Raw genomic sequence first — 27,207 nt, forward strand, 5'->3', positions numbered from 1 at the left:
TAAGCACATGCAGACTGCACCGGCTCCTCTGATTACAGCAAATTATCTTCACATCCATCCTTGTCCAACCTGGCTGTTACATGAGTGTTGTGTTGTCTATTATGGGCTTGCTGTATCTTACATAAAAGGTCCAATTATTGAAGTGGTGTGTGTGTGTGTGTGTGTGTGTGTGTGTGTGTGTGTGTGTGTGTGAGAAACAACATTTCAGCTTTATTTCTAAAACTTTATGTAAACATTCACTTGCAACATAACATTGATATATATCAAAATTCATCACATCACTATACTGTTCTAATGAACATCCTACAATCAAGGCTCAGTTACATTGCAGTTCATACAATGAGCATCAGAAAAGGTGAAACAATTCTTTTTTATTACTGTGGATGATTGTAGGCTATATATATACACCGGTATTTATTTTTTAAGAATCAGAAAAGCACCACTTGGAGACAGCCTTCTTCTCAATCTTCAAAATGGAAAACCAAAAAAAGCAATAATATTCAACAGTAACAATAAACATAAGAAGATATAGCCTCCTTTATCGGGCTGCTTTTGATTCACTTACTGTAACTACAATCACATAATATAAAACAGGCACACTTAGATTAACATATTGTACAATGCGCTCGTTTCCGCTTTGTGAATCAAACATAAAACATAATGCACGTAATAACCTTAGAGTATATACTCTAAGGTATAATAACCTGGAAATATTCATCAACATTTTAACACCACAAAGTAGTCAGTCATTAATATTGACTTGCAATACTAATTAGACCCTTTTTACAAATGCCAACATTGATTCACTGTCTTTCAGACTAACACGTGTGTGTGTGTGTGTGTGTGTGTGTGTGTGTGTGTGTGTGTGTGTGCATGCGTCTAGTTACTAAAACACCCATTTGCCAAAGGAACAAGTATGTAGTATGTACTGAGTCTAACTCTGAACTTGCTCTCCAAAGTCATAATGTGTATGGATATGTTGTCTACATAGATGTTGTCTCCACCGCAAGGGGGCTCCGTTATGTACAGTTCACTTACTGTGGGAGGGGAGCAGCTCCATCCTCAAGCAGGACAGCTGCAGTGTCCCCATGGCTGTAGCTTGACTTGTGGGACGAGGTAGGGGAGTTGGTGGCACTGATCTGCACCACGGTGGTATCCTGCAGCGTGTGCTCGCTTGTCTCCATTTCGAAGGTGGCCGCCCCCAACCGCATCAGCCCCCAGCTCTGTCCATCCTTAGCCGTGCCCCTGGCCATGTGAGCCCGGGGCCTTTGGCTGAACACGCAACACGTCGTGAAGAAGGCTATGGCTATGAGTAGGAGCAGCGGACCAATGATGATCAACGGATTGCCAGAGGGGATGAAAGTGCCAAAGGCAAAGGCTCCCACCAGGGTGATGTTGATGCCTGCCAGCATGATGCAAAGCCCACAGGCACAGCATAGAGCTGGTGAGGGCAGGCTCTGAGGCTGCAGGACATGATGTTTCCTGCTGGGAGCCTTGGTAGTTCTACCATCCTTTAAGTTGTCAGTGACCATGTCTGAAAGATGGCTCTGTTCGATACAGAGACTGATGGAGAGTAGGCTGGTCAACTAGTCTCCCATTACAAGTAAAGATGAGCATCTGAGAGAAAAACAGAATAGTAACTTCATGACATTTAAGCTTTCATGTTTGTTAAGTTGTGTAGCTAACTGTGGTCTATTGAATTTGTCATTGCAGTTGCATTAAATTAAACACTTTAGTTTATTTCCTGTCAGCCAAGTAACACTGCAACAGGAAATCATCTCGGACCCATTTGCTGTAGGACAATGTTGAAAAGGTCTATTGCTAAGTTCCTATGCAAACATTTAGGTTAATATATATATTTTTCTTTTCTTCTTCTGTGTAGACTAAATGTCCTAAAGTACACAAAAATCACAAACCCACGTGACTTCACAAACATATATTATATATATTTTTTACTTACACCAGATGAGCTTCATATTGTTGTTTGGTGTGTTGCCGTGTGTACTGTGTAGTCCTTAGTTTCAGTTGGATCGATCCGTAGACTTCAGTTAACAGCCAGCTCAAAATGCACTACACAGTCAGGAACAGCACTGCTTCAAGCAGGTGAGACAATCAGACAAAGACCAGAGAGTACTGCTGCTCGGCTCCGCACTCACAGGCTCCACTAGTGCAGATATTCAACTTGATATATCGCTAGAGGGTGCTCTTTGCATCCACATGTGGCTGTCTGGTTTGGCCAACCTTGATCCAAAGTTGATACATTGGATACTGGTATTAATTCAGTTAATCCAGTCATACTGTATGGGTGCTGTGGCTGAACGAAATAAATTGGTCAGGATTCTCTTCTTTTATCCACCTTTTACCCCCTTTGAAAACATCACTGGTAATATTTCAGAGAATTTTTAATATTATGAGAGCATTATAGCCAATGTGTTCAAGCTTCTACGAAATGTGAGCGAGTATGCCATTTAGTCATAACTGCATGCTAATTGCTGTTTCAACCAATGTCATTAAAGACCAGACAGGCACTTTGATGATTCATAACAGTAGTGAGGGGGCTTTAATATAGCCAGACAGTGACTGTTCGTGACTGAATGTGTGCACTCCACTCTCACTCCATTCCTGCCTTGCTTGTGTGAATCCCCTTTGTTGCTATAGGGATGGAGTGACCATGGCAACTGGGTGAAATCGGGGATGACTTGTTGACATTATCAGGCAACAAAGTTAATAGGATGAGGGAAATAAATGCTTACATCAGTGACACCATTAATATATATATCCTCAAGGTGTAAGGCAGTCAAGCTGGCTCCAATAAAGTTACATAAATTCATAGCTCATGGTCATTCACAATGTGGTGGACATCAAAGAGTCTTGACATGTATCATCAATTATTTCATTTGCAAATTCAAAACCATTCACATAATAAAACCATCATACATGTTTTAGTATAAAAACAAATCCCTTTGAATCCAGAGTAGAATTGCCCTACCTTAAGCCTAATTTTCACTTTGTCATAGCACTGTGTTGCCTGTTGAATAACTGTTTGGCAAGTGACAGACATATTTCAAAGTGTTATAAATTAGGCTTTAGGCTCTAGAATATAAACTATATGCAGGAACCTTTAACATCTATTTAAAAGCAACATATACTTGAACATCACATACAATCTAAAACATGTCAAAGTAAATGCCTAAAATAATTCTGACAAGCAATACACATCAAAACAAGACTAAACGCATGCAAATCTATCTGGATGGTTTTAAAATTGTACAAAATGTGCAAAGATGGTGTGCAATTGAGGAATCTGAGGTAATTATGGTAATGAGGATAACATGTTATAAATATCAAGAGGTTGAGTTCATATTTCTTGACCCAAATTATTCACAGTATTGCTATATCTTTGCAAAGTAAGTGGGTAACATAGTTCAAAGAAATAACAACAAGTCATCCATAACAAATCAGGATCAGATTGCAATAAAGATGTGAAGGCTAGACATTTCTAGTAAGTACTAAATCATTTGATCAAATCCTAAACTTCTCAAACTCACATTGCATTCATCCACTTTCCTCATTCCAGTACTTTTCAAGACCAAGGTTCTACATACAGTACACACTTTAGGAGAAATGCATGGTAATGCAACTAAAAATCAAAACATTAAGAACATGGAAGAGCTAGTTTCAGATTAAGGGAAAATCCAAGTCTGTGCAGAAGTAATGGACATTGACATCCCCCCCCAACCAGCATAGCCTATTTTCAGCCCCTGTGCACCAACTCAAATCAAATAAAGCTAAAGCTAGGCTAAAAAAATAAATAGAAAACACGTAAAAAATAATCTCAAGTGCCTAGAAAGCTTTGCCAACTATCCATTCAACACCGTTTAAAAACAGTTTTTCCCCCTCGGTAAACAGTAACCGCTACATAATGTAAGATTAGTCAGATTTCTCAGATTGATAATAATACGCTATTTGCCATCAAAACGGGATTATGATGTCCTGTAATGGGCCATGTCCACAGTGTTTTGAGTGGAGGCACAATTCGGATATCATGTGCAGAGCAATTAAACGTACAGAGCATATATTTCTGGCTTTCTGCCCACAACGATTCAAACTTAACAAAGTGACATTGATGAGCAGGGCTCTTCTCCAAAAGTTTAATTTTCTATTTGAAAGGTCCAGGATGCTCTTCCAAATAACGCTGGATGTTCGGCACTGGGAAGAGAAGTGCTCCAGCATATTTAATAGAAATAGAAATGCACGGCAGAAAGGTGTTGGCAGGTCAAAATAGAAGGACAAGGGCCAAAACGCACTGTTCCATTACAGTGCAATGCAAATGAATAATTATGAACAAATGCAGTATCCATCTTTTGTAACACTTATCAACTCAAAAACTGGCAAAAAAAAAGAAAAATTAAAAAAAAGTGCTGAACTAAACTATACAGCTTAGTAGCCACAGATAAAATGTTCCCTTTGTTCGTGCTCATGCTCAATCACTTTGATGAGATTACTGGCAATAATAAATTGGAAACAATGGAATCATACAGGAGTTAGGCAGATGACTGGTGCATTTAGTCATCATTTCCAATACTGTGTGGCTAATCCTGATATGGATTAAAAATATATAAAATTTTAATAAATAGAAACTCACGTTAGTCACTGCAGGGGTCAGCCAGACCCCTGCAGTGTGTGTGTGTGTGCCTGGACTCCTTGACACAGTTCCACACCAACTTGCATCGCCCTTTAGAGAAGAGGACATGCAGGAACTTGAAATCAATAGAACTAGAAACAAGGGGGTTTACACACAAGCTGTTCGCAGGAGTACAGCTGGGGTTTCTCATGGTCCTGTATCGGGGTTTTTCACAATTATGCACTGTGTGTGTTATCAGGTTGCGAGGTCCTCTGAAGCGGGCATGAAGTCTGTGGTGCGCAGAGCGTTGGACTGTGCCCGCCTGCGTGCCAGTCTGGAATTGGATGGAGGGGAGAGCCTCATGGAGCATACGATGACCTCGACATCCCCCTGCTCCTTTTCCTGCTCCTCGTCATGCTGGGATAGCTGGCGGTTAAAGGCGATGGCATCAGCAGCAAACTGGGTCAGATCTTTGGTGCTGCTGTTCCTGTTAATTAGAGAGCAGGGAGAAGACAATTTGTGAGACAGTGGACATATTATGAAGTTGGTGCTGACCAGTGTTTCACTGTTACTCTATGACAGAACCCTACCAGAGTCTAAAATGTATGCCAATTAGTCGGGCCAGGCCCAATTAGAGCCTAGTTAGGGCCGGGTCTTAATTTTCAGGCCCGTTGAGAACTTTTATACATATCTAATTATCATTTGTGGTGCCCTATAAAGGAACTCTGTAAGGAATCTGTGTTTTATAAACATGTATGGTTATCAAAGTACATAAACATTGTTTACCTTTGTAGAAAATGAGGAGTTGGAAGACCTCTTTCTGGAGCATTCTGTGGAATTTAAATCAACAAGTGTCAATGGAAATCAGGTCTTTTGAAACAGTTCGTAACTATCACAAAATAAAACTTGCAATGGAAAACAAAAAAAGGAAGTACAGCACTGATACTGTGTATGCAAAAACAATGTAATTTGCACACCGGAGCGACGGACCATTTTGCGATGACGTCGTCAAAACGAGTCTCATATCCAATTCTGTCTGGTGCATTTAACTTTTGACTTAAACTGATTAAAAACGTGGATTAAACAATGAAAACATAACTCGGGCAACTCGCAAATCGCAGGTAAAGTGTTCTACAATTAATGAACTCGAGCAACTCGTGAATAATTAACTCTAGCAACTCTTGAATAAGTGTTAAGTACAAACATACAGTACATACATTCTCAAACAGTGGAAATGACACATACCCCCTGCACCCAAGGGTGCATCAAGACCTGAGCAGCAGAGAGACGTAAAGTGGCATCACGGACCAATAGCTTGGATATGAGGTCCTTCGCCCAGTCCGAGATGTGGGCCCAGTCCTTCTCCGGAAACTCGTACTTTCCCAACTGGATACTTTCAAACAAGTGGCTCTGTAAAGAAACAATATAGTGTTCAGATATCAGTTCAGATAACTTGAGATTGGCATTTCAATCATATAGATTCATAAAATAAAATAATTGACGCATAAGTTGATAATGAAAAGAATCATTAGTTGCAGCCCAACTATAGAAGGCAATAAAATATGCGTTGACAGGAGGCTCTAATCTCTGAGTGTACTCGAGCGAGGTGGAGTGCTGCTCCACTAGTTGTATGAGCTGAAAGCGTGCCTGCACATGTCATAAATGCATATGACAACACTAAAGTATCTCCATTATGGAAGTAAATAGAATTAAATAGGATATATATATTGTGGGTTAATAAATAGGCCTACATATTTAAGCGGTTATCAATCGGCGTTCACTCGCATGTGCGTGTATGGGCTTGCGTGTGCACGTGACGTAGCAACACATTAATCAAACAAGATTTATATGAGTCCCGCCTGTATTAGACGCCGCCCGATTTATACATTATATTGGGATATACAATATGTTTGAGATTTAATTTTAATGTGATGGTGTGACTGACATACTTCTACAAATTCTCATTCTACCTTACACAAAAGCAAATCTGTAGGCATTTTTGGGGAGAGAGTATGTTTTGCACTCCGTCCGTCCGTGAACAGCTAATCTCCGGCACCGTTAAACATCACACAAATTGGTCTCTCTAGAGCCATTCAACGAAACAGGTCTTTCAGATTTCTCAGATCCTGATTGGCTAAGATTGGCTTCCAAAGTTCGCAGGAGTGGTCAGTTTCAAACAAAATGCTGCAAATCATGAACACATTGTGTGATTTCCGTGAAATTGTGCACGCACAGTCCCACTAGGCCGAGGAAGAAATGCCACGTGAACATTTTCAACTCAGCCTCATGGTGGCGCTATAACTGGCCGAAAAGTGTTTTTACCTCTAACCGATCTGTGGATAACTTTGTATGCCAAAGATTTGTGTCCCTAGAGGCCAAGGAAAAACCTTTGCCTGGAATTTTTCACATCTGCTCTTTATAGCGCCACCAGGAGGCCGAGATATGTAAAACACATTTTCTAATATTACTCCTTCAGATTTTATCCAAATTTCACACAAATCGGTACACATGCTCTCCATAGTCATGTGATCAAGACGGGTGCGTTTGATTTCTCATAATCAATCCTCATTGGCTACGATTGGCTTCTAAACTTTTCAGGAGTAGCCCGCTTTGTACAATCACCACAACTACTCAACGCAGCGTACGATTGCGGTGAAACTGTGCATGCATATTCCCACTAGGCTGAGGAAGAAATGCCACTTGACAGTTTTCAAATCAGCCTCATGGTGGCGCTACAACAGGCCAAGCCGCGATACACTAAACATTTTGCCAAACATCACACACACACACACACACACACACACACACACACTCCTATCCTCCTGGTGGAGACCTGTGCACAGAAGGGCACATTTTCTAGTTTACTTTAATATTACTCGTTTACCCAAGTAGATGGGCAATAGCATACCTGGCAGGTCCTGCAGGTCTCTCCGCGGTCCCATCCGCAGTCTGTGCCACAGTGACCTGTGAAGGGTGGACTGCCGCTCAGCAGAATATACAGGATGACCCCCATACTCCACAGGTCACAGCGTTTGTCATAAAATGACGCCTCATCGGTGAACACTTCCACCACCTCTGGAGCCATGTACTCTGCTGAACCACACTGAGATGAGAGGGCAAAACTAAATTAAACCACACAGTACCGTTGCCATACTAACAAAGCTTGTCAAGAATCACAGTTTAATTACATAGCCTAATTTATTAGGCCACTAACAGAGAAACATTGGACAATGTACATTCATGCACTTTAAGAGTAACACTTCCTATGTTTCTTTTAAATCTTCTATAAACCTTTTCATGTCAAGGACCCCCAAATTGATATATATATATATATATATATATATAGACATTACAAAATAAAAAAATAGAATAGAATAATTAAAGTCTCCATGGGGTGAGTAATCGGTAGAAAATAAGTTATTTTTGGGGTGAACTATGGAGCAGAGTCTAGGTCTAGACCAGGGGTAACCAACCAGGGGTTCGCAATCTACCTGTCGATCGCGGGAACGTTTCCAGTCGATCGCGAAGTGTTAGACCCATTGGAATAATGTCAGTGCCGCTCGTCACATGCAAATTAATTTTGAGCAGAGCGCTGTGGCTCTGAGTTTGAGAATAGACCCCATCGTCCAAGGGTGCGTGTGTGGTGGGAGGGGTGGTATCTTAGCAACACTGAATGACCTGTCCCATTGGTCGTGTGCTCGTATCATGAGCCAATGGCTGCAGCTCTGAGCTTCCCAGACCCAGGTTCACATACTACACTACACAAGCCTAAAGAGAACTGACAGGTCAGCCACAGGGCTGCTACCATGCAGCTGTGAGCGCTCTTCTCTTCTCGTGAAGAAAGCAGGACAGAGTTGTCAAATAAATCCCGCCGTCATTCATACTGTATTTATTCTCCGACCCGACATTAAAATACGGAACAACGTGCGTTCATTACGGGGCTCGTGACAGGCTGCAGACACAGATAGATAGATAGCGCCGCTGCTCCTTCAGTTTTCGTTGTTCGTTGTTATAATATTTTTTATTATTGGGATTTGATCATTGATGCAAATTCTAAACATATGGATGCAGCTGCAGAAGTTGTGTTGCTTAAAGGAATGCATAGTTGCGTTCTCCTCAACTGCTGCGCACTGTGCGTAGCAACAACAAAAATATAAATGAGAAAAATATACTGAATATACCAGTCTGCAATGCAAACTAATAGGCGAGTGCACTCCAGGGCATATGCAAAGGGAAAGAATGACTTCTGTCCGTGACAATAATCAATGCTACAGTTTGAATTCTGTACACATGCACACATAGAGCAAAAAATATGATAAATATGAAATATGAAAACTTGTTGAAGTACAACGCATGAGTCAAGTAGCTGCTTTTGTATCAAACCCTTTCCTCTTTACTGAGCCTACTGTCATTGAACTGCTGTCCGATAAAATGCAGGATGTGTTTGCATTAACTTCAGATATTTAAATGGAGATTATTGGATTAGTAAGTAATTTAAGCTTTAGTCTTTGTGTGGATGTGTGCACATGCATTGAGCCTGTCAGAAATAGCAAAAAAACAAGTGTTTTTTCTAACACGTTTTAGTGGTAGATCTTGGCTTACAATTGGGAATAAAATGGGCTCTTGGGCTTGAAAAGGTTGGTTACCACTGGTCTAGACTGTCTAAATAACTGGTTTGAAATACAGTTTCCTTGTCAAGCCTGGCATTTTATTTTCATTTTGTAATAATTGTAAGTAGGCATTTATATTGTTTTGTACTATATAAAAATCATTCAAAATACAATTAATACACATCCTTTATCTTATAAAACACTGACTACAGAACTGATTTATTGTAAAGGTAAAATGTGCAACACAAGCAGTCTGCTTCCAAGTTGTTCTATGCGTGGAGCTGCCATGTTGAGATCAGGGTTTTGGTACATTACCGGTGTGGTGAGCTCTGGAGTCGTTATGGGCGTATATGCACTGCTCAGCTTCACCCCACTTCCCAAGTCAAAATCACAGATCTTTACTGGGGACACCTGTGTAGGAGGATGTGAAGAGCACAATCACTATAAACTGATAAATTACTCATTTCCTGCGGATTAGTTAATAACTACTTTAGCCACAATAATGCGAAAGAGGGCCTACTGGGGCCTAAAACCACGATCCGCTTTGGAGCGTGGAACGTCCGAACCATGTTTGAGACCACTAAGACAGCACAAGTCCTCAGCGAGATGAAAAGGTACCACCTGGACATCCTGGGTATAAGTGAAAGTCACTGGACTGGCTCCGGACGTCAAGTCCTGCATGATGGGTCTATCATCCTCCATTCGGGCCATGAAAACACCCACACACATGGTGTAGCCATCATAATCTCCAAGGAGAAAGCTAAAACCCTGCTTGAATGGGAACCAGTAAGCGAGAGGCTGATCAGAGTACGCCTCAACTCCAAGTTCTGTAAACTCACCATCCTACAGTGCTACGCACCAACCAACGAGGCAGAGGAGGAGGTCAAAGAAGACTGGTATGAACAACTACAAATGGCAGTTTCTAAGGTACCCCAACATGACATGCTTCTCTTAACTGGTGACATGAATGCCAAAGTGGGAACCGATAACTCCAACAATGAGAGGGCAATGGGCAGGCACGGATGTGGCGAAAGGAACAACAATGGCGAACGCCTGGTCGATCTCTGCATGAGTAACAACCTGGTCATCGGAGGTACCATCTTCCCTCACAAGAACATCCATAAGCTCACGTGGCAGTCACCTGATGGTAGGACCATCAACCAAATCGACCACATTATCATCAATGGCAAATGGCGCAGGTCACTGCAAGATGTTAGAGCTTATCGGGGAGCAGATGCCTTTAGTGACCACTACCTAATCGCTGCCACCATTAAACTCAAGTTGAAGAAGTCAATCCCACAAGGCCACCGGCAGAGGAAACTGGACATTGCAAAACTCCAGTATCCAAACAAAAACAAGGAGTTTGTGTTGGAGCTCAGAAACCGCTTCAGCACACTAGAGGCTTCTTTTGAAATCATAGAAGAACCCACTGTAAGCAGCAAATGGAATGCCATCAAAAACATATACACCGAAACGGCAAAGAAGGTCCTGGGCTTCAAACCAAAAGGGGCCAAAGAATGGATATCGGCTGACACTTGGCAGAAAATCGAAGAGAGAAAGCAGTTGAAGGCAAAGGCTCTGAACACCAAGTCCCAACGACTCCTCGAAAAAGCCAACACGTCCTATAAAAACAAGGACAGAGAGGTAAAGAGGAGTGCGAGGAGAGACAAAAGGGTCTTTGTTGAACACCTGGCAAGTGAAGCTGAGAAGGCTGCAGCCTATGGAAACTTGGGCACAGTGTACAAGATAACCAAGCGTCTCTGCGGCAAATGTACAAACCAAACTGCCCATGTTATGGACAAGAATGGCAACATCTGTACAACAGAGCGTGAGCAAGCAGCCCGATGGGTTCAACACTTCCAGGAAGTACTCAACCTCCCTGAGCCAGAACAACCAGCCAACATCACAACAACATTCAATATCCTGGACATCAACATCAATCCCCCTGACTCTGCTGAGATTAAATCCGCCATACAGACTCTGAAGAGTGGCAAAGCATGTGGCATTGATACCATCCATGCCGAGATGCTGAAGGCCGACATTGCTACATCAACACGAGTGCTGACGGACCTCTTCCAAAACATTTGGAATAGTGACACCATCCCTGAAGACTGGTCCAAAGGTCTTATTGTCAAAATCCCAAAGAAAGGCAACCTCAAGAACTGCGACAACTGGCGTGGAATCACACTTTTATCTATTCCAAGCAAAGTGTTCTGCAGAGTCCTTCTCAACAGGATGGAGACAGCCATTGACACCAGGCTTAGACAGGAGCAAACAGGCTTCAGGAAGGGAAGAGGATGTACAGATCAGATATTTGCACTGCGGAACATAATAGAGCAGTGCCTAGAATGGAACACACCCCTCTACATCAATTTCGTGGACTTCAAGAAGGCTTTTGATAGTGTCCACCGAAACACCCTCTGGAAGATACTGAACTCCTATGGGATACCACCAAAGCTCATATCCATCATAAAAACATTCTATGAACATTTTGAGTGTAGTATCATCATGGGGAATAACCTCTCTGAGGCGTTTCCCGTGAAGTCCGGAGTGAGGCAGGGGTGCATCATCTCTCCTATCCTCTTCCTTGTCGCCATTGACTGGATCACCACCAACACCACAGCTGACAGACCGAGAGGCATCCAGTGGACCCTATTCTCCCAGTTGGAAGACCTTGACTTCGCTGATGATCTTGCTCTCCTATCCACAAACCACAACAACATGCAGGCTAAAACTGACAGGCTTAGCACCTTCGCCAGACAGGTCGGACTCGGTATAAACACCTCAAAAACACAAGTGTTGTGTGTGAACTCCACCCCCACACAACCCATCCTTGTCGATGAAAAACCACTCGAGTTTGTGGACGATTTCACCTATCTGGGCAGCCTTATCAGTAAGGACAGTGGGGCATCAAAAGACATCAGAGCAAGGCTGGGAAAGGCTCAGGGTGCCTTCTCCCAACTCCGATCCATCTGGAAATCCAAAAAGTATAGCCTCAAAACGAAGATGCTCATATACAACAGCAATGTCAAGTCTGTTCTGCTGTATGGATCTGAGAGCTGGAGAGTGGTCAAGACAGACACAAGGAAAATGGAAGTGTTCCACAACAGATGCCTAAGACGTATATGTCAGATCTTTTGGCCAAATAAAATATCCAACAATGAACTGTACAAACAAACAGGGAGCCGGAGCATTACAAAGGACATTACACACAGACGACTGAGATGGCTAGGGCATGTACTGAGAATGGAGCAGGACTGCATCACAAAGGTGGCTTTAAGATGGACACCACCAGGAAAAAGAAAACCTGGGAGGCCCAAGACCACCTGGCGCAGAACTGTGACGCAGGAGCTGGAACAGATGAATCTGTCCTGGGGAGAGGCGCAACATGCTGCCAGAGATCGAATGAAATGGAGAGCGCTCATTGAAGCCTTATGTCCCATTGGGGACGAAGAGGAGTAAGTAAGTAAGTAAGTTAGCCACAATAATAAACATCATTAACCATTTAACCAATTTTGACCTGAGATCAGATTCTAAAAATGTCTTCTACATCCTGACAGTTTTCTGAAAAAGCTATGTTTCTATGTCAGCGGTTCTTTGATTTTTCAAAAAAAGCAGACCTACAAGCTTGTAGCGCACCACAGAGGGGCGCTATGAGCTTGTAGATCTGCTATTTTTCCATAGCTAAAGCATAACATAATGCTAACACCAAAAGGGGTTCCCGCCTAGAATGGGTTAAGCCTAAACCGGTCCTACAACGAAAATAGCTGATCTACAAACTCACAGCAAATTACATCCCAACCCGGTCTGAGCTTGTAGATCTGTTATTTTATAGAGCTGTATAAATTAAGCATAAGCCTTATGTATTTTCACCTATAACAACATGCCCAAAACAGAGACACCAGAGTTAATGTGGTTAATAACAATTACAAACACAATGGTCATATTCTTACCCGATCAGTGTATTCACAAAGGATATTCTCAGGCTTGAGGTCTCTGTGGGCAATGCCTGTTGAAAAGCACAATTCACAATGAGGAATTTTAAATGTTTGCAGGTCTGTCTCACAGGTGTAGAATATAAGGGTGCAGGTCTTTTTTCAGACAGCATATTGATCCGAAACCTCAATCCTAACCTAACCCTAACCGCAAGCACGGGAGCAGCGCATGTCGGACCATCGCTTTTTCGCATCGCAGCGAATGTCCCCCCGCTGCGGATCGGATCGTTGCCCCGTCGGCTAGAATGCTGTCGGAAAAAAGGCCGCCTCCCAGAATATAAAATAAGCAACATACCTTTGTTATGGAGGAAGTCAAGAGCCTGGGCGATGTCTCTGACCACCTTGCTAGCCTCCAGCTCAGTAAAGTGCTTTTGATTTTGGATATGCGTTAGAATGGAGCCTGAGAGCCAAAGTTCATTTTTAGAGAAAAATAAAAAGACACTAATGAGAACATTCAAATATTATTCACATATATTCATATTCACATATTATTTTGATAATGTATATTTATTTAACACATTATGAGCCGTACCTCCACACAATTTCTCAAACACCAAGTAAAAGCATGTGTCATCTTCAAAAAACTGGATCAGCTCCAAAATGTTCCTGGATTTGGGACATTTAGTATGAATTACAATGTGCTTTTCATAAATGAGGAACATTTACGATCAATTGCAATGGGCCGTTTGTGGAATATCACCGTTCATCCTCGGGCGATGAAGTCAAGAACACACCTGTTTCCTTGACATTGATAAAGTGTCTCCACTTCTCGGAAGACCCTGCCACGACTGTGGCCTGCACTCTTCTCTATGATCTATGCAAATAGAAATGTAGGTATTACAATTTATGCATTTAGCATACACTTTCCAAAACAGCTTTTAACCCTTTAGCAGTAAGGGGAAATACAGTGGACACATTGTCCATGAGATGGTTTGATCAAAGCCTTGAACTGTTTTTTTATTTATCCTTCACCATTCATTGATAACTTTATTTGGGAGAACAGCGCATATTAATGAACACTGCACATACAATGCTGTGTAAATACAAGAATGCTAGTTCATCCGTACTCCAGAATTATTAAGCACACAAAGCTCATGTTAGCACTGTTCATAATATGTATTATTATGTAGCCCAATGTAAACTTATGAAGAAAAGCAATTCTCCCACTACACACTAGTACACAGCAAGACTGAAGAAATGCTTTTTAATTAACATTTTAAGATGGAGGCTAAAGCTCACATTAGCACATCACTACTGCTTCGTTCCTAAAAGTATCTTGCCATCATAAAGGTCCCAAAATGTGGTTCATTAAAAACTTACCAACCACAGACTAGATTTACCAGGATTGATTTGGTAATTTGAAATGGTAACTTTCAATGATTTGATTTGGTAATTTGAAATTCCCCACTGTAATTTTAAGATCTTTAATCTTTAAGTGCTTGAATAAATAAATCGGCATTGACATTTCTATGAATCCAAGTAAATATACAAAAGCTAAACTGATATTGCAAATTCTACTTGCCTTTACAGCATACTCCTTGCCATTCTGGAGGCTTATGCATCCTTGGACTTTGGCGTATGCACCCTGACCGAGCATCTCATCCGTCAGCTTGTATAGGTCTGGGGGGGGGGGGGGGGGGAATTACATCGCGTAAGCATGATCAGATTATTCCATTTAGCTACGTTCCTAATCTGATCATTTGTGAGTTGTTACCATCAAAGGTGCCTGTAAAGCTGTCCGTCGCTCTTGTTCTCTTCTTCTTTCTTCTCTTTGCTGCATCTGGGATGTTCAGAGGCTGACTTTTCTCCATCTCTGTAACAAATAAAAAGCCCAGTGTGAACATGCATGCAAAATAAGTGAGTGTTAAAGATACATTTTTCAGAATTTTAACTTGAATGACATTGTTCTGATGTGCGTCATCGGCCCTACATAAGCCTGATGATGTGAAATGACTAATTTGATCAATGTCGTTTTGTGACGTCAAAATGTTGCTGAGAAATACACAGAAAACAGGGTGTTTTGCCATATAGTATACCATTATCAATGCTCTCCTCAAAAACGAATGATTTGTGAAGTCTCCCTTTAACAAATCCACACATCATAAATAAACAACACCTGGCAAAAAAATACATTGATAACAGACGACTGCCCAAGGCTGACAGTACCTGCTTGGCCTTGAGAGAGCTGCTGTCTCTCCTCTTTGGCCGTGCCATTCTGCTGGATCCCCTCACAGCTCTCACCCACTTGGCCCACAGCCAGGGTGCTACTCTGTAACAGTGACGAAAAGGCAGAGCGAGGGACGGAGGGAAGGAAAGTACGAGAGGGGCCAGATATATCATGTGGCGTGTTTGGAAAGGGAGAGAACGGACGAGAGAGAGAGAAAGAACAAAGTTAAAATATTAGTGTAAAAAAAATCAAGTCAAAGCTTAGAGCTACCACTGAGTATAAGTTATAACAACTCTTAAATATTTGAAACTTTATTCTCATACATAGTTTTTAGCTTATTCTTATCTTTCTACCGTCTGTATCCAAATGTCCTTTCATAATGAGTTTCCTTTTCAGTTTGTCCTAATCCTCTTAATGTTTTGTGTAAAGCACATTGAATTGCCTCATTTAATTGTGCAACTGTAAACAAATTACACCGATAAAAAATGCCCCACTGACCCATATAATTGTCCCACAGTTACTTTACTTTCCCTATGGCAACCTGCCAAAAACAGCAGTGTGGTACAAAATGAATACTTAAACTGACGCAGGCCTTATCTGACCTTGGCTATTCCCAACAGCAGACATACAAACACTGATAGTGCATGACTCATACAGATAAGCAACATCCGCATTTCAATGAAGATAAACTTGGTTACTGGCACCAGCGGCTACTCTACGTCATGAGATTATCTGACACAACAGACAAGAGGAAAGCTTACAGGAAGTCACACATCTACTGCACAAAACCACAATGTTTAACAGTGTACAAACATTGAGACTACCTGGAGAGAGTGCTGGAAGGCTTGCAACTCGGCCATAGTCCTCACCATACCTGCGAACTGAAATTCACACAGTCAGTCATTGAAGTGTATATGTGGCTAATGTGGGCAGGGCAATGCTATGTGCGCTATACATCAGCACAGAGTGACAGAAAAGAATTTGAGCAATGAGACTCTACTAGGTGTAACAGCCACTTTTCAAGTTTCCACATGTAGTAATCATTACTTTACACACATTTGCTCTCACAAAGTGTGCACTTTACATGTTAGTTTTGTACTTGTACTTAAATGTTGACATTTGATCACTTTTTTGTACATTTTGTATTCTGTAGTAATTTATTTTATTGTGAACTATGAATTTGAAAATTAATATTTCACATCCTTGCATTTATTCTATTAATAATCTGTGGTGTAGGGTAATACGGGTGGGGAGAAATGAGGTTATGTAAATTAGATCCCCTGGAAAATGTACTTTTTCACAGTCTAGTGTTGGCAGGGGTATCGTAATGTAACATCAGCTAAACGAATTCCACAAAGCTGCTTGAGTAAGGACTAACTCCATCTCTATTCTCTTCATCATTTTGGTTTCAGCTAGTGTTGCCAATTATCAGAAATTTCAAATAACCCAGGCTGTGTGTCCCTTTAAAAAAAAAAAACATAAATCTAACTGTACATACGTATGTAGAAGGGGGGGGGGGATTAGCCAAAAATAGACTATCTAGTAAGTATCTACATGCTCACAACACCATTTGAGCATCACCCAGTCACAGTGACAGTGTGACACACATTTCATACACTGATGGCAGACGAAACTGTGGTGTGCAAGGAACCAACCTACACACATTGGGAACAATTAGGGGTTCAGAGGAGTCTTGCTCAAGGACACTTCGACACCAATTCGGGGAGCCCGGGATCGAACTGGCAGATCTACCGGCCAATCTACCCCTGAGCCACTGCCATCTCTTTTTTATTATTTTGTTTGGGTTTGTGTACATATTTGAAATATGTAGGCACTGATTGAGGCAGTCTTACTTGTGAAACAGTTGTTTGCACATTGTATCATTGTTTGTATTCAGTTAATTGTACCCGTTTATCGTGAGTATGTCTGTTTAAAAAGGAGAAAAAAGGATCATAGGATTAGGGAAGCACTTCATAAGTGTTTGAACAATAAAAAAGGTATTTAAAGTACAGTACAGAAACAACTCAGATCCAGCTTACTACAGGGTCAACCTGTACTATAGTGAGCCGTTTGAACTGAACTGAACTTTGAAAGATGAGTGTCATGTCCCTCGTCATCAAATCACTATAATGGCAAAACTAGCTCCAGCTGTGGTGGTGGTGAATCTGGTGATTAAATTATTCCAGTTTGAAATTCGAATTCAAAATCAGATTGGAATTGAATGTTGATGACCTGGGATGTTAGTTTGTAAAAAAATAAAGAAAAAATAAAGAAAATAGAAAAAGAAGAATGAAAGAAATATGAAAGAACCAAATGGACTTTTTACAGGTCTGTAACTCGGTAGTGTACAGAACTACAGATGTAACCAAATGGGGCCGTTAATTGTACAATCCAAGTTAAACTAACGTTTTGCTGTGCATCAGCAACAGCTCTGTGGAAGTCATTCATTCCTGAAGTTCAGTATGCTGTAGTCAGCACATCACATACCGTTTAGCTTCGCTAGAAAACAACACAGTACAACGTTTTCGGACAGATAACGACGTTGCTGACCCTGTGTGTTTATCGGTGATAACAATCAATCAAAGCCAACTGAGAGACCAATCTGTTATAGTGTCAGCAGGTCAGCACACCGCTAGCACAAACGTTAAGCTTCTATGCTAGCAAAACGAGGCTAGCTTGTGTTAATCCGTCGCCAGCAATTCTGCGGTACACGTCTTTTTACGTCCATTTTAACTTCATCACAAGAAAAGGGCTGAAATAAACATACTATATGATTAGCAAACGTCACTAGATATAATGCTAGCCAGAATAATATCCATACACCCATATCAATGAATGGCTAACATAAACGCTTAAAGCTATTACAACGTTAATAAAGTTATTGCCCACTGAGTTTAGCTATGCGGTTATTATTATTACTGGGCATTAAACGATAATGAAGTCGTCTAACCTTGAATGTGTGTCCAAACTGGCCAAAATCCTCCGTCATTAAAGCCATCTGGTGGAGCAGCAGCTGATGAAAGGATCCATGAATAACAACAAAACTATGAGAGGAGTCAGGAGGGAAAGTACATAAACACACCAATGCCCCGCCCACCCGCTACACGCTCACCACTGCCATTGGCTAAAATGTCTCTTTCATCATACTACTTTGTCGCACGCGCGCCGAAAATAGCAGATGTACAAGCTCACAACACGTCGTGAACGCGACGCGTTGTGAGCTTGTACATCTGCTATTTTCGAGCTACAGACAAAACAAAAAAAACTCAACGTCATGAGACTAGGCTCTCCACCACGCCCCCACTCTCCACACAAGGGGAATGTTTTTTACATGACCATGATACCCATTATTAAATATGAATTAATTGACGCCACTAAAACATGTAATACAAACTCACCAAACCATATAGCACTGGTTCTCAACTTTGTTTTAATTTTAAGAACCACCAATGTTTATCTCTGGTACGGCTACGGTACTCCAATCACTGTAAAAATGACTGAGTTTGCCACCAAATAGACCCATTTGTTTCCATTTTGTGCACTCTGAATTACAGCCCAGAACCAGAAGGCTCCAAGTGGATTCTAATAATACTACTAACTTCCCCTGGGGCCTGGGGGTCTCTATGGACCCCTTTGAGTACCACTGACATGATTCACCAGACAAAAAAAATAGGCGGAACATCTGTGGTCCCTAGCTGTCTACTTTTAGTTTGTTCTGGAATGATGGCTACAGCTGGCAGTCTCTTTCTTGCCTTGGAAGTTGGAACTGTCTCTTGATACTACCGTAGATATAAGCAGACATAAGCAGTTCTGTTTACAAAAAAAGAAAAGAATATCACAACTATATCTTGTTGATATCTTGTCTTCAGTACTACTGTGAGGCAGTTTTTTTAAGGCACCTCAAGGTGTATTATGACATTCTACATTTTTTGCCTGAATTTCGGTCTATCAAAAGAACGTACTAAAACAAAGGTATCAAGGAACAACAAAACAAAATAAGGCTCAATATAAAAAAGGAAGAAAAAAACAATAAGACATGCACAATAAGACAAATCATCAATGTAAAAAAGTATGGTTAAAGTGTATGGTTAATACACAATAAACTGCTGAACATTATTATCAAAGCATCACACAATGATGCAAGACTCTAAAGCAGTGGTTCTCAACCAGTGGTCCCCAGCTAAATGATGGAGAGTTTGTAACCAAATGGACCCTTATACATCGTTGACTCTTGAGCCGTACGGGTCCATTTGGTTTCATTTTACACTCTCAAGAGTTACATTATTGTTAAACATCTGCATTAATTAATGTACAGTCTACACAAGAATTTATATTTTGATCAACGTTTGCCAACAGCATGCAATTGTGGACAACATCTTATTTCTTATTCAACGATAACAAAATATTCTTTAGTTTGGGGTCCGCAAGGCTACATCTCATCAAATGGTGGTCGGTGGCTCAAATGCAGAATAAATAATGGGCCTTGATATGAAAAGGTTTGAAAACCACTGCTCTAAAAAATATCTTAAGGGGCCACAGTCAGTCTGAACATGGCTGAAACTTCTGAAAGTAACACACGTGTGTTAAGATGAACATTTGTAGCCACAGTAAACTTGTAAAAGCACCATCACGGGATTCACGGCTCAAATCCTTTAACCGTCCATTGCTTTGAGCAATTGGTGTCGAAGCTGATGATTTGTCAAGAGGCTCAGGGAATGTAGAAAAGTATAAACTCCATTGTCCAAGTGGTTCAGTTTAATTACATATCTTCTCTGTCATCGCTTTCTGTAGGAAATGAAGACAGAACAAAACAACAAAAACAAATCCAGTTAGTAGTGACCAGTAAGACGCGTTAACGAGGGAAGTGAACGCAGCTATTGTGGCAGTCTGACACACATCACACACACACACACACACACACACACACACAGACACAGACACAGACCTTTTTTTCATTTTTATTTTGCGTGCATGTTTATTTTGTGTGTGTGATACAGCTGCGCCCTCTGGTCTGTCTGTGTGTCTGTCCTGCTGTTACTGTATATGTGGACCTGGCCCCTTTTGTGCCCATATATGGAGCTGAGTGATTTGTTTGTGATTGATGCAACACACTCCATATTTGGATACAGCGGGACAGACACACAGACAGACACACAGACAGACAGACATGATCTGCTAGGTCTCATAGTTAGTGCTCATTGCGTTCGCAATTATAATTCTCCAAATTCTCCAAATTTGTTTTCAATGACGATGACAAGTAGCCACTTATTTGGTTATCATGAGAAATATAATTGAAGCTGTTCCCACAACTAAAAATAAGATTCTTGGATACCCAAAGTAGGAAAGCGAAATGTCATGTCGTGTTGTTGTGTCTACAAACAAGAGTTATCTTTCCCCAGACTATAGACGTAATATCCCATTAGGGTTCATTTTGCTTAGGGAATTGCATAACCTGTGGCTCATAATGATGATAGCCGAGGCTTTTTATTGACGCTTGAACCATTATCCAGCTGCGCCAACGTAGAAACACATTGGTTGTCAACGTGGGGTCCGGGGACCAGTGTTAATTTCGTCGACTAATACTATGACAAAAAATGTTCGTCGACTACCTTTTATCACTGACGAAAACTAAATGGAAAATAAGCTGATGTAAGACTAAATATATTGACAATTTTGTCAACAAATAAAAAGTAAAAAACTGAAACTAAAATATTAGGAAGGGACTAGTGGAGAAGAGATCCAGCATACGTCATTTTACACTTGCTTTGCTTGTAGATCTGCTATTTTCAGCAAGTGTAAAATCAGTCATTACGATGGCATCAAGGCCAGCCAAAATACATTTTAGTCAAATAAATCAACTGTAGATTTATTCGACTAAGATCTTACGATATCTTATGATATTTAGTCGACTAAAACATTCCTGGTGACTAAATTGTGACTAAAACTAAATTAAAACTATTCAAGAGACTATGCCCGGGACCACCATGTGTCATTGAAGAGTTTCCAGGGGGTCCCCATGCAGCTAAATGATTGATAGGAACCAAATGGATGCTTATGGTTCTGTAACTAAAATAAATGTGCAGATTGGAGTCCCAGAAGACTGGTCTAGACATGTCAATTCAATTGAAATTTAATTAAAAAGGTTGGGAATCACTGCAATTACAGCCAGGCGCATTTTAAACCCTTTTAAGGATGATCCAGCACTCCTAAATGTAAGGGTTTGATGAGGTCAGATCGACGAGATTACTGGCCAGCTCCATATATGCAGATCTATGATCCAGTCTTCACCATGTATGGTTATCCAGGGTAGGATGAGGTCAGTGTCGTGATCTTCATATATGGAGATGGCCATACTTGGTGGCATGACGTGTCACAAGGCATGACCATATATGGAGGCGTTAAGGGTCTGTATTTAATATTTTTATTAAGTTTAGGGTCTCCATGATGTCACATGATGTCACGACTCAGATCCCTATATGGAGATCTAAGGCTCTCCATTATGTCACGAGATGTCATGTGGATTGGCAACCATATACTGTATGGAGGTGTAACGGACGGACGCAACCATATATGGAGCTGTGACGGACGGACGCGAGATGCAGGATTTCATAGTAAATGCGACCTTCCGTCGCAAGAATAATTCTGGAGTTTTGTTGAGCCGAAAGGATTATTAACCCATTAAAAGCGTAAAAGCATCTCCCGGTTTACATACACATTTACACTCAAAGTAGCACAATGGAAAGCGCTGAGTTGGATGTATCCTTTTGACAGATCAATCAATCAATGAATCAATCAATTCATCAAAGAAAGGTCTCACCAGGGGCTCCAGTTCGGAGTTCTCAATGAGGCTGAACTCGGAGATGAAGAAGTAGTAGTGCTTGTAACAGGTGTTGATGTGGGCTTCGGCTCCCATACTGCAGATGGAGTCGAAGTGATGGATGTACACATGGACGAAGACCCGGAAGAGACGGCTGAGGATCTTCTTGCACACTTGCTGGAAGTTCTTGGGGAAAGGAACACCTGTACAGCAGTGCAAAGGAAGGAAGGACTTGTCAGCAGTGGTTAGTGTGAACAGTATATACATACTTGAGTACTGTACTTTAGTAGTAGTTAGTTGTATTTTCTGTACATAGACAAATACTGTACTTTTAACTCCACTACATTTCTTTTACATTTCTTTTACATTCTGTAACATATTTACACTTTGGGAGGAATTGTACAAATTCAATTCAATTGATAGACAATGTAGGCCTACTTTATAATTTGTGCTTTTGAATACAGTATTTTAACTTAGTACTTTAACTTGTACACATTTGACAGAGCAACTTTCACTTTGAGTTGAGTGATATTTGACCAGGTGTATCTATACTTTGACTCAAGTACTTGAGATTGGAGTTGAGTACTTTGTGGGTTCACCACTGGATCTGAGGCATAACCACAGTGCCATTAAGGGTCATAATTACAATTCAAGTTATGAATATTTCATGCGATACCTCTTCTATCACACTTGCAGCACCAGTTGGCAATCAGTGCCCGATACAGAATCTGACTTGTGTGAATACAGTGTAGCTTATTGCATCACTCATAATACACACTATGTAATGTACAGAGTATGCATGATGTGAATAATACATTCTCTATAATAAAGGCTGTCATTTCCAGCGATACAATCGGCTCATTCATCCATTCAAACACTAAATGTCTCCCTACTTGTATTGTAGTACAGTACTGTACTGTACTCACAATGTAAAATAATAATAATAATAAATTGAACTCTAATGTTCAAGTTAACTTCAGAGTTAACACTTTCTTTTGTACTGTACATCAAATGTGCTCAATTTCTAAGGGATTCACACACACCTACTCTAGTGGGGAAGATGTCCTCATTGTTGATCAGTGACTCTATCCAGTCCATCATTAGGTTCATGTACTTGAGGGCAGGCAGTTTAGTGGGTTTCCTGTAGTCATCCCCATCCTGCCACCTGTACTCGTACCGCAGACCCCCGGACATGATGGGGCAGGTGCGCTCTGTGCAGAACTCGCTTACCGTGCCATAGATAAGGTTAATGCGGTTGAAGAAGTCCACCACATGCACAGCGATCCAGTCATTAATATTCTCGCCCTCTGGCAGCTGAACCACTTTCCTCAGGTCCAGACCGGACTTAAGCGAGGCCTGGGCCTTCTTGTACAATTCAAAGCGTTGGGTGCCGGGCTCGAACCTCTTCCGAGGCCTGAACGTTTTGTCTTTGCTGAAGACTTGTCCAAGACAGAGAGCCATTGACCTAATTGTGGCCCAGGAGATGAGGAGTATGTTTAGTTAAGAGTTTTGAGAACAGACACGATTCCTGAGAAGGGTTCAAACCAGATCCAGCATTGAAGTCAGTTCACATGGGGTTGAGTCTTTAAAATGGGTCAGATTACAGAGAGCTCTTATTTTAAATTGCTGCATCCGTCTCTGTGGAAAAAACAAAACAAGGTCAGGTCAGGAGAGGTCACATGATTGTTTCTCTCTTATCAATTCATGGCTTTATCATGGCCAGCAGTAACGGATCAGGCTTCATGGATATAAAATGGCTGAATCATAGTTGCAATGCATAAACAACATTGTCAGATTGTATACATAGGGAAAGCTTGCCTGATTTGATAAGCAAAGGCTGTTGATATCTTGGACCATATCAGCCATTTTTACATGTGAGTGCTTTGTCACTCTTCCTTTGATAGGATTTCATTCCATTTTAAACATATTTATTTAGATCTATATCTTCTTATACATGATTGTTATTGAAGTCTGATCAATATACACAGAACCTGGGTCCATTGACCCATATGAACTAATTTCACTAATTACTTTCTGTAAATAGCTTAAGTAGCTTGCTCTGCCAGCATGCTCTGTAAAACCAAAGTCCCCTTGACCGTCACAAGACTCTCAATTGCTGCACCTGGAGCTGGAAATAGCCTGTGTGATTTAATAGTCAAATCAGATCAGCAGAGATATTCAATTGTAATTGAGTTTGCTGCATCTCACTGTAAACAAAAACGTATCTAGTAGAAATATTTAAACGGGGTGAAAATTATATTTCTTTGTTAAAATAAGTGTTAATTAGCTCTAGTGTGTTTGTTCAGCAACTCTTATCTTCAGGTCTTTAGTAAACATTTTCAGGTCGGGATACCATTTTATGCAGTTACAGTTAGGAGATAAACGTCATACAGGACAGGATATACAGGATAAACTAATTCAATTGGAACTGATGAAACAAAAAATGAGCAGACATATTTGGAACTGGAACACTATAAAATTGATTGACTGATAAATCATTTTGCGGGGTTCATCCTCCTGATTTGACAGAATTACAAGTACTATCATGATCTGAAAATGTATTTTCTGTTCTTTATAGAGCTGGAGAGATGGGAAGACCCCTGCTACTGAACAAATACTAATATAGCAGCAAATATTAATACCTGTACTATTGGAATATAGAGCTTTAACTTTTTAACCAAAAATGTTTATTATTATTATTATTATTATTATTATTATACAAAAACATTTCACTCAACCCATTCAAGTGATTAAGTGGCCATATCATGTTAAACTACAGTAGGTCCACTCAGACATGAAACATAACCAAGTTATATAATTCGGATCTATGAATTTACTAGGGATGAATCCCTTCTCAATGACATTTTGACATGAATCAAATATTAACAGTGGCCAAGAAGTTCTGAAATCAAACGTCTTGATTATCGTGAAGGTGAAATAAATTAATATTAGTACCTGAACAGTAGGCCTAATTGAACAGGTTTAAATGAGATCAAGAGATGTTCCTTGAAATTCACATTTGCCAAACTATGATAAATAGTGGGGCTTTATAATGGCAGGCGATACAATAGTTTGATACACTCTCATGTTAGTGATAGTGGTACCGTTGTGATGTGACAAATACAACTGTGTATCCGCATTTGTGACCTGTGTCCTGTTTCAAACAGCTGGACTGTACACTTCCTGTTTTGTTAATGTTACAGACATTCAAATCACCACGAGTTTAGTGTATGTGCATTCTGTGGTTTAGGTTGGATTGAGTTGAGCATTTAGATATAGGCCTACTGTAGACAGAATTTGATGTGTAATGGAGGTATGTATACTAAGACGCGCAAACGCGGGAAGCGAACGCAGCTCGTACATATTTGGGTTTTTTTAAGATTTATTTTTAAGTTATTCTTTTTTTAAGTTAAGTTATTTTTAAGTTAAGTTTTTAACTTAGCCATAACCATATAAGGAGTCCCCAAAGCAGCTATACGTCCAAATATGGAGTGTGTTGCATCAATCACAAACAAATCACTCAGCTCCATATATGGGCACAAAGGGGGACACACAGACACACAGACAGACAGACATGATCTGCTAGGTCTCATAGTAAGTGCTCACTGCGTGCGCAAAAACGTTTCATAATCTGCTGGAATATTCACCAGGATCTCTCACCAGTGGGGGAGCATGAGTAGCCTATGTGGTCACGAGACAGCTACAAATACGAGTGTATAGAAAGAGGAAATGAATAACACGTTCTGTTTCCACTCACCCGTGTGTAGTAAACTGAGGGTGTTCCATGGGGTTCCCAGCTAAATGATTGATCATTCGGAACAAAATGGACCACTGCAGATCTATAACTCTGACAGTGTTCATATGGAACAATATGGACCCATTTTGTGAATTTAACTGTGTACACAGTACACTTTCGATTAATTATTGAAGACCCACAGATTACTGATCATGGACCCTAGTTACTTTCACTTTGACTACTTGGCATGCATGCCTCAGCAGCCCCAGACTGAAGCATGTCTGAGCACGTAGGAGGAGAGTTGGCAGTGGCACTTGGCAGCCCCTCTGTGCATACTTTCAATACTTCCCATAGAATTTGGTCATATCATGACACTAGAACACAACGATGGTGCTTTCAAGATCCTACACAAAAATGTGAGACAGAGTGAGAGAAGAAGAATAAGAAGGAGAGAGCGAGAGAGACAGAGGAGAAAGAGGGAGTGGGTGAGAGACAGAGAGAGTGAGACAGACAGACAGACAGACAGACAGACAGACAGACAGACAGACAGAGTAAGAGAATAAAGACGCTTGCACAGCAAACACAGTGTGCAGATCCCAAAATGTGCAACAAAGGAAGAGTCTGAGAAAGTAAAAAGAGCTCGGCTACAGAATGGGTGGAAAAGAAAAACTCTCCACTGTACCTGGCTGGAATCCCAGAGCGGGGGGCTCGGAATGTGGTGAGGGATTGTGAGGAAAGCCAGGGAGAATTCCGTTGTGAGACCCCTTGACTTTAAACTCCCTGCTCTGTCCCTTTCCAGTTCCTCAGTTGGATTACGTTGACTCCTTCCCCCGGCCACTAACAGCGACAGAGAGGCTCCAGCAGTCCAACTTCTCTCAGCACAACACAGCAGAGACCAGAAAAAAGTGGAAAAGGGAGGGGGGGGGGGCGTGTGTGTGTGTGTGTATAGAGAAAGAAGTTGTTTGGCTTCTCTTCCTGTAGATGATGTCACATCCTTACTTTGTCTGCTTAGGCCCCTGTTGTCTATCTATCCCTGTGTGTGTGTGTGTGTGTGTGTGTGTGTGTGTGTGTGTGTGTGTGTGTGTGTGTGTGTGTGTGTGTGTGTGTGTGTCTTTATGTGGGTGTGTGTATGAAGGACCTATAAATCGACAGGGGAGGTTCCAGAAATATATAGGGGTGGGAGTAAGGCCTTTACAGACCCCTCTCTCCCTCCTCTCCTGTTCCTCTCTCTCTCTCTCTCTGCCCTCCCACCATGCTG

The 27,207-nt window shown here is 41.1% G+C and overlaps 3 protein-coding genes across 4 annotated transcripts; all 3 read right to left on the minus strand.

Moving 5' to 3' along the window:
* Window positions 1-678: 678 nt before the first annotated feature.
* LOC308320152 (transmembrane protein 275-like) lies at window positions 679-1,532 on the minus strand (the record flags this gene model as incomplete). Its single annotated transcript, XM_080770470.1, has 1 exon — window positions 679-1,532. One exon carries the CDS (start codon window positions 1,530-1,532, stop codon window positions 1,035-1,037), a length of 498 nt encoding a protein of 165 aa, XP_080626596.1. The 3' UTR covers window positions 679-1,034.
* A 674-nt stretch (window positions 1,533-2,206) lies between these two features.
* Window positions 2,207-18,423, minus strand: mknk1 (MAPK interacting serine/threonine kinase 1). Of its 2 annotated transcripts, XM_080770115.1 has the most exons (15): window positions 18,347-18,423; window positions 16,221-16,277; window positions 15,396-15,498; window positions 14,944-15,042; window positions 14,752-14,849; window positions 13,964-14,043; window positions 13,762-13,835; window positions 13,525-13,629; window positions 13,188-13,243; window positions 9,550-9,645; window positions 7,533-7,727; window positions 5,870-6,034; window positions 5,411-5,454; window positions 4,869-5,111; window positions 2,207-4,735 (listed from the first exon to the last, which is right to left on the minus strand). In XM_080770115.1, exons 1-14 carry the CDS (start codon window positions 18,392-18,394, stop codon window positions 4,880-4,882), a joined length of 1,452 nt encoding a protein of 483 aa, XP_080626241.1. In that variant the 5' UTR covers window positions 18,395-18,423; the 3' UTR covers window positions 2,207-4,735; window positions 4,869-4,879. The 2 variants fall into 2 exon arrangements, with proteins under 2 accessions (XP_080626241.1, XP_080626240.1); XM_080770114.1 differs by having other exon boundaries at window positions 2,207-5,111.
* Window positions 18,424-18,807: 384 nt separating this feature from the next.
* Window positions 18,808-26,849, minus strand: mob3c (MOB kinase activator 3C). The gene is made up of 4 exons (XM_080770402.1): window positions 26,632-26,849; window positions 23,257-23,851; window positions 22,214-22,416; window positions 18,808-20,181 (listed from the first exon to the last, which is right to left on the minus strand). The coding sequence occupies exons 2-4, from the start codon at window positions 23,672-23,674 to the stop codon at window positions 20,152-20,154; spliced, it is 651 nt and encodes a 216-aa protein (XP_080626528.1). The 5' UTR covers window positions 23,675-23,851; window positions 26,632-26,849; the 3' UTR covers window positions 18,808-20,151.
* Between the last annotated feature and the right edge of the window lie 358 nt (window positions 26,850-27,207).

The sequence above is a fragment of the Protomyctophum bolini genome, assembly GCF_963924005.1.
Source record: "Protomyctophum bolini genome assembly, chromosome: 8".
NCBI lineage: Eukaryota > Metazoa > Chordata > Actinopteri > Myctophiformes > Myctophidae > Protomyctophum > Protomyctophum bolini.

Bases quoted from the DNA above. Each gene is read 5' to 3' on its own strand.
- mknk1 (XM_080770115.1), bottom strand. From the start codon at position 18,394: ATGGCTTTAATGACGGAGGATTTTGGCCAGTTTGGACACACATTCAAG. The intron at 7,728-9,549 runs GTAATGTACCAA...CTCTCATCTCAG, and splicing joins CTCCAGAGCTCACCACACCG to TGTGGTTCAGCAGAGTACAT. The intron at 5,112-5,410 runs GTAAACAATGTT...TCTAATTAACAG, and splicing joins ACTCCTCATTTTCTACAAAG to GAACAGCAGCACCAAAGATC.
- mob3c (XM_080770402.1), bottom strand. From the start codon at position 23,674: ATGGCTCTCTGTCTTGGACAAGTCTTCAGCAAAGACAAAACGTTCAGG. The intron at 22,417-23,256 runs GTGTGTGTGAAT...ACTGCTGTACAG, and splicing joins CATCTTCCCCACTAGAGTAG to GTGTTCCTTTCCCCAAGAAC. The intron at 20,182-22,213 runs GTGAGACCTTTC...CATTTCCTACAG, and splicing joins ACTCCGAACTGGAGCCCCTG to AAAGCGATGACAGAGAAGAT.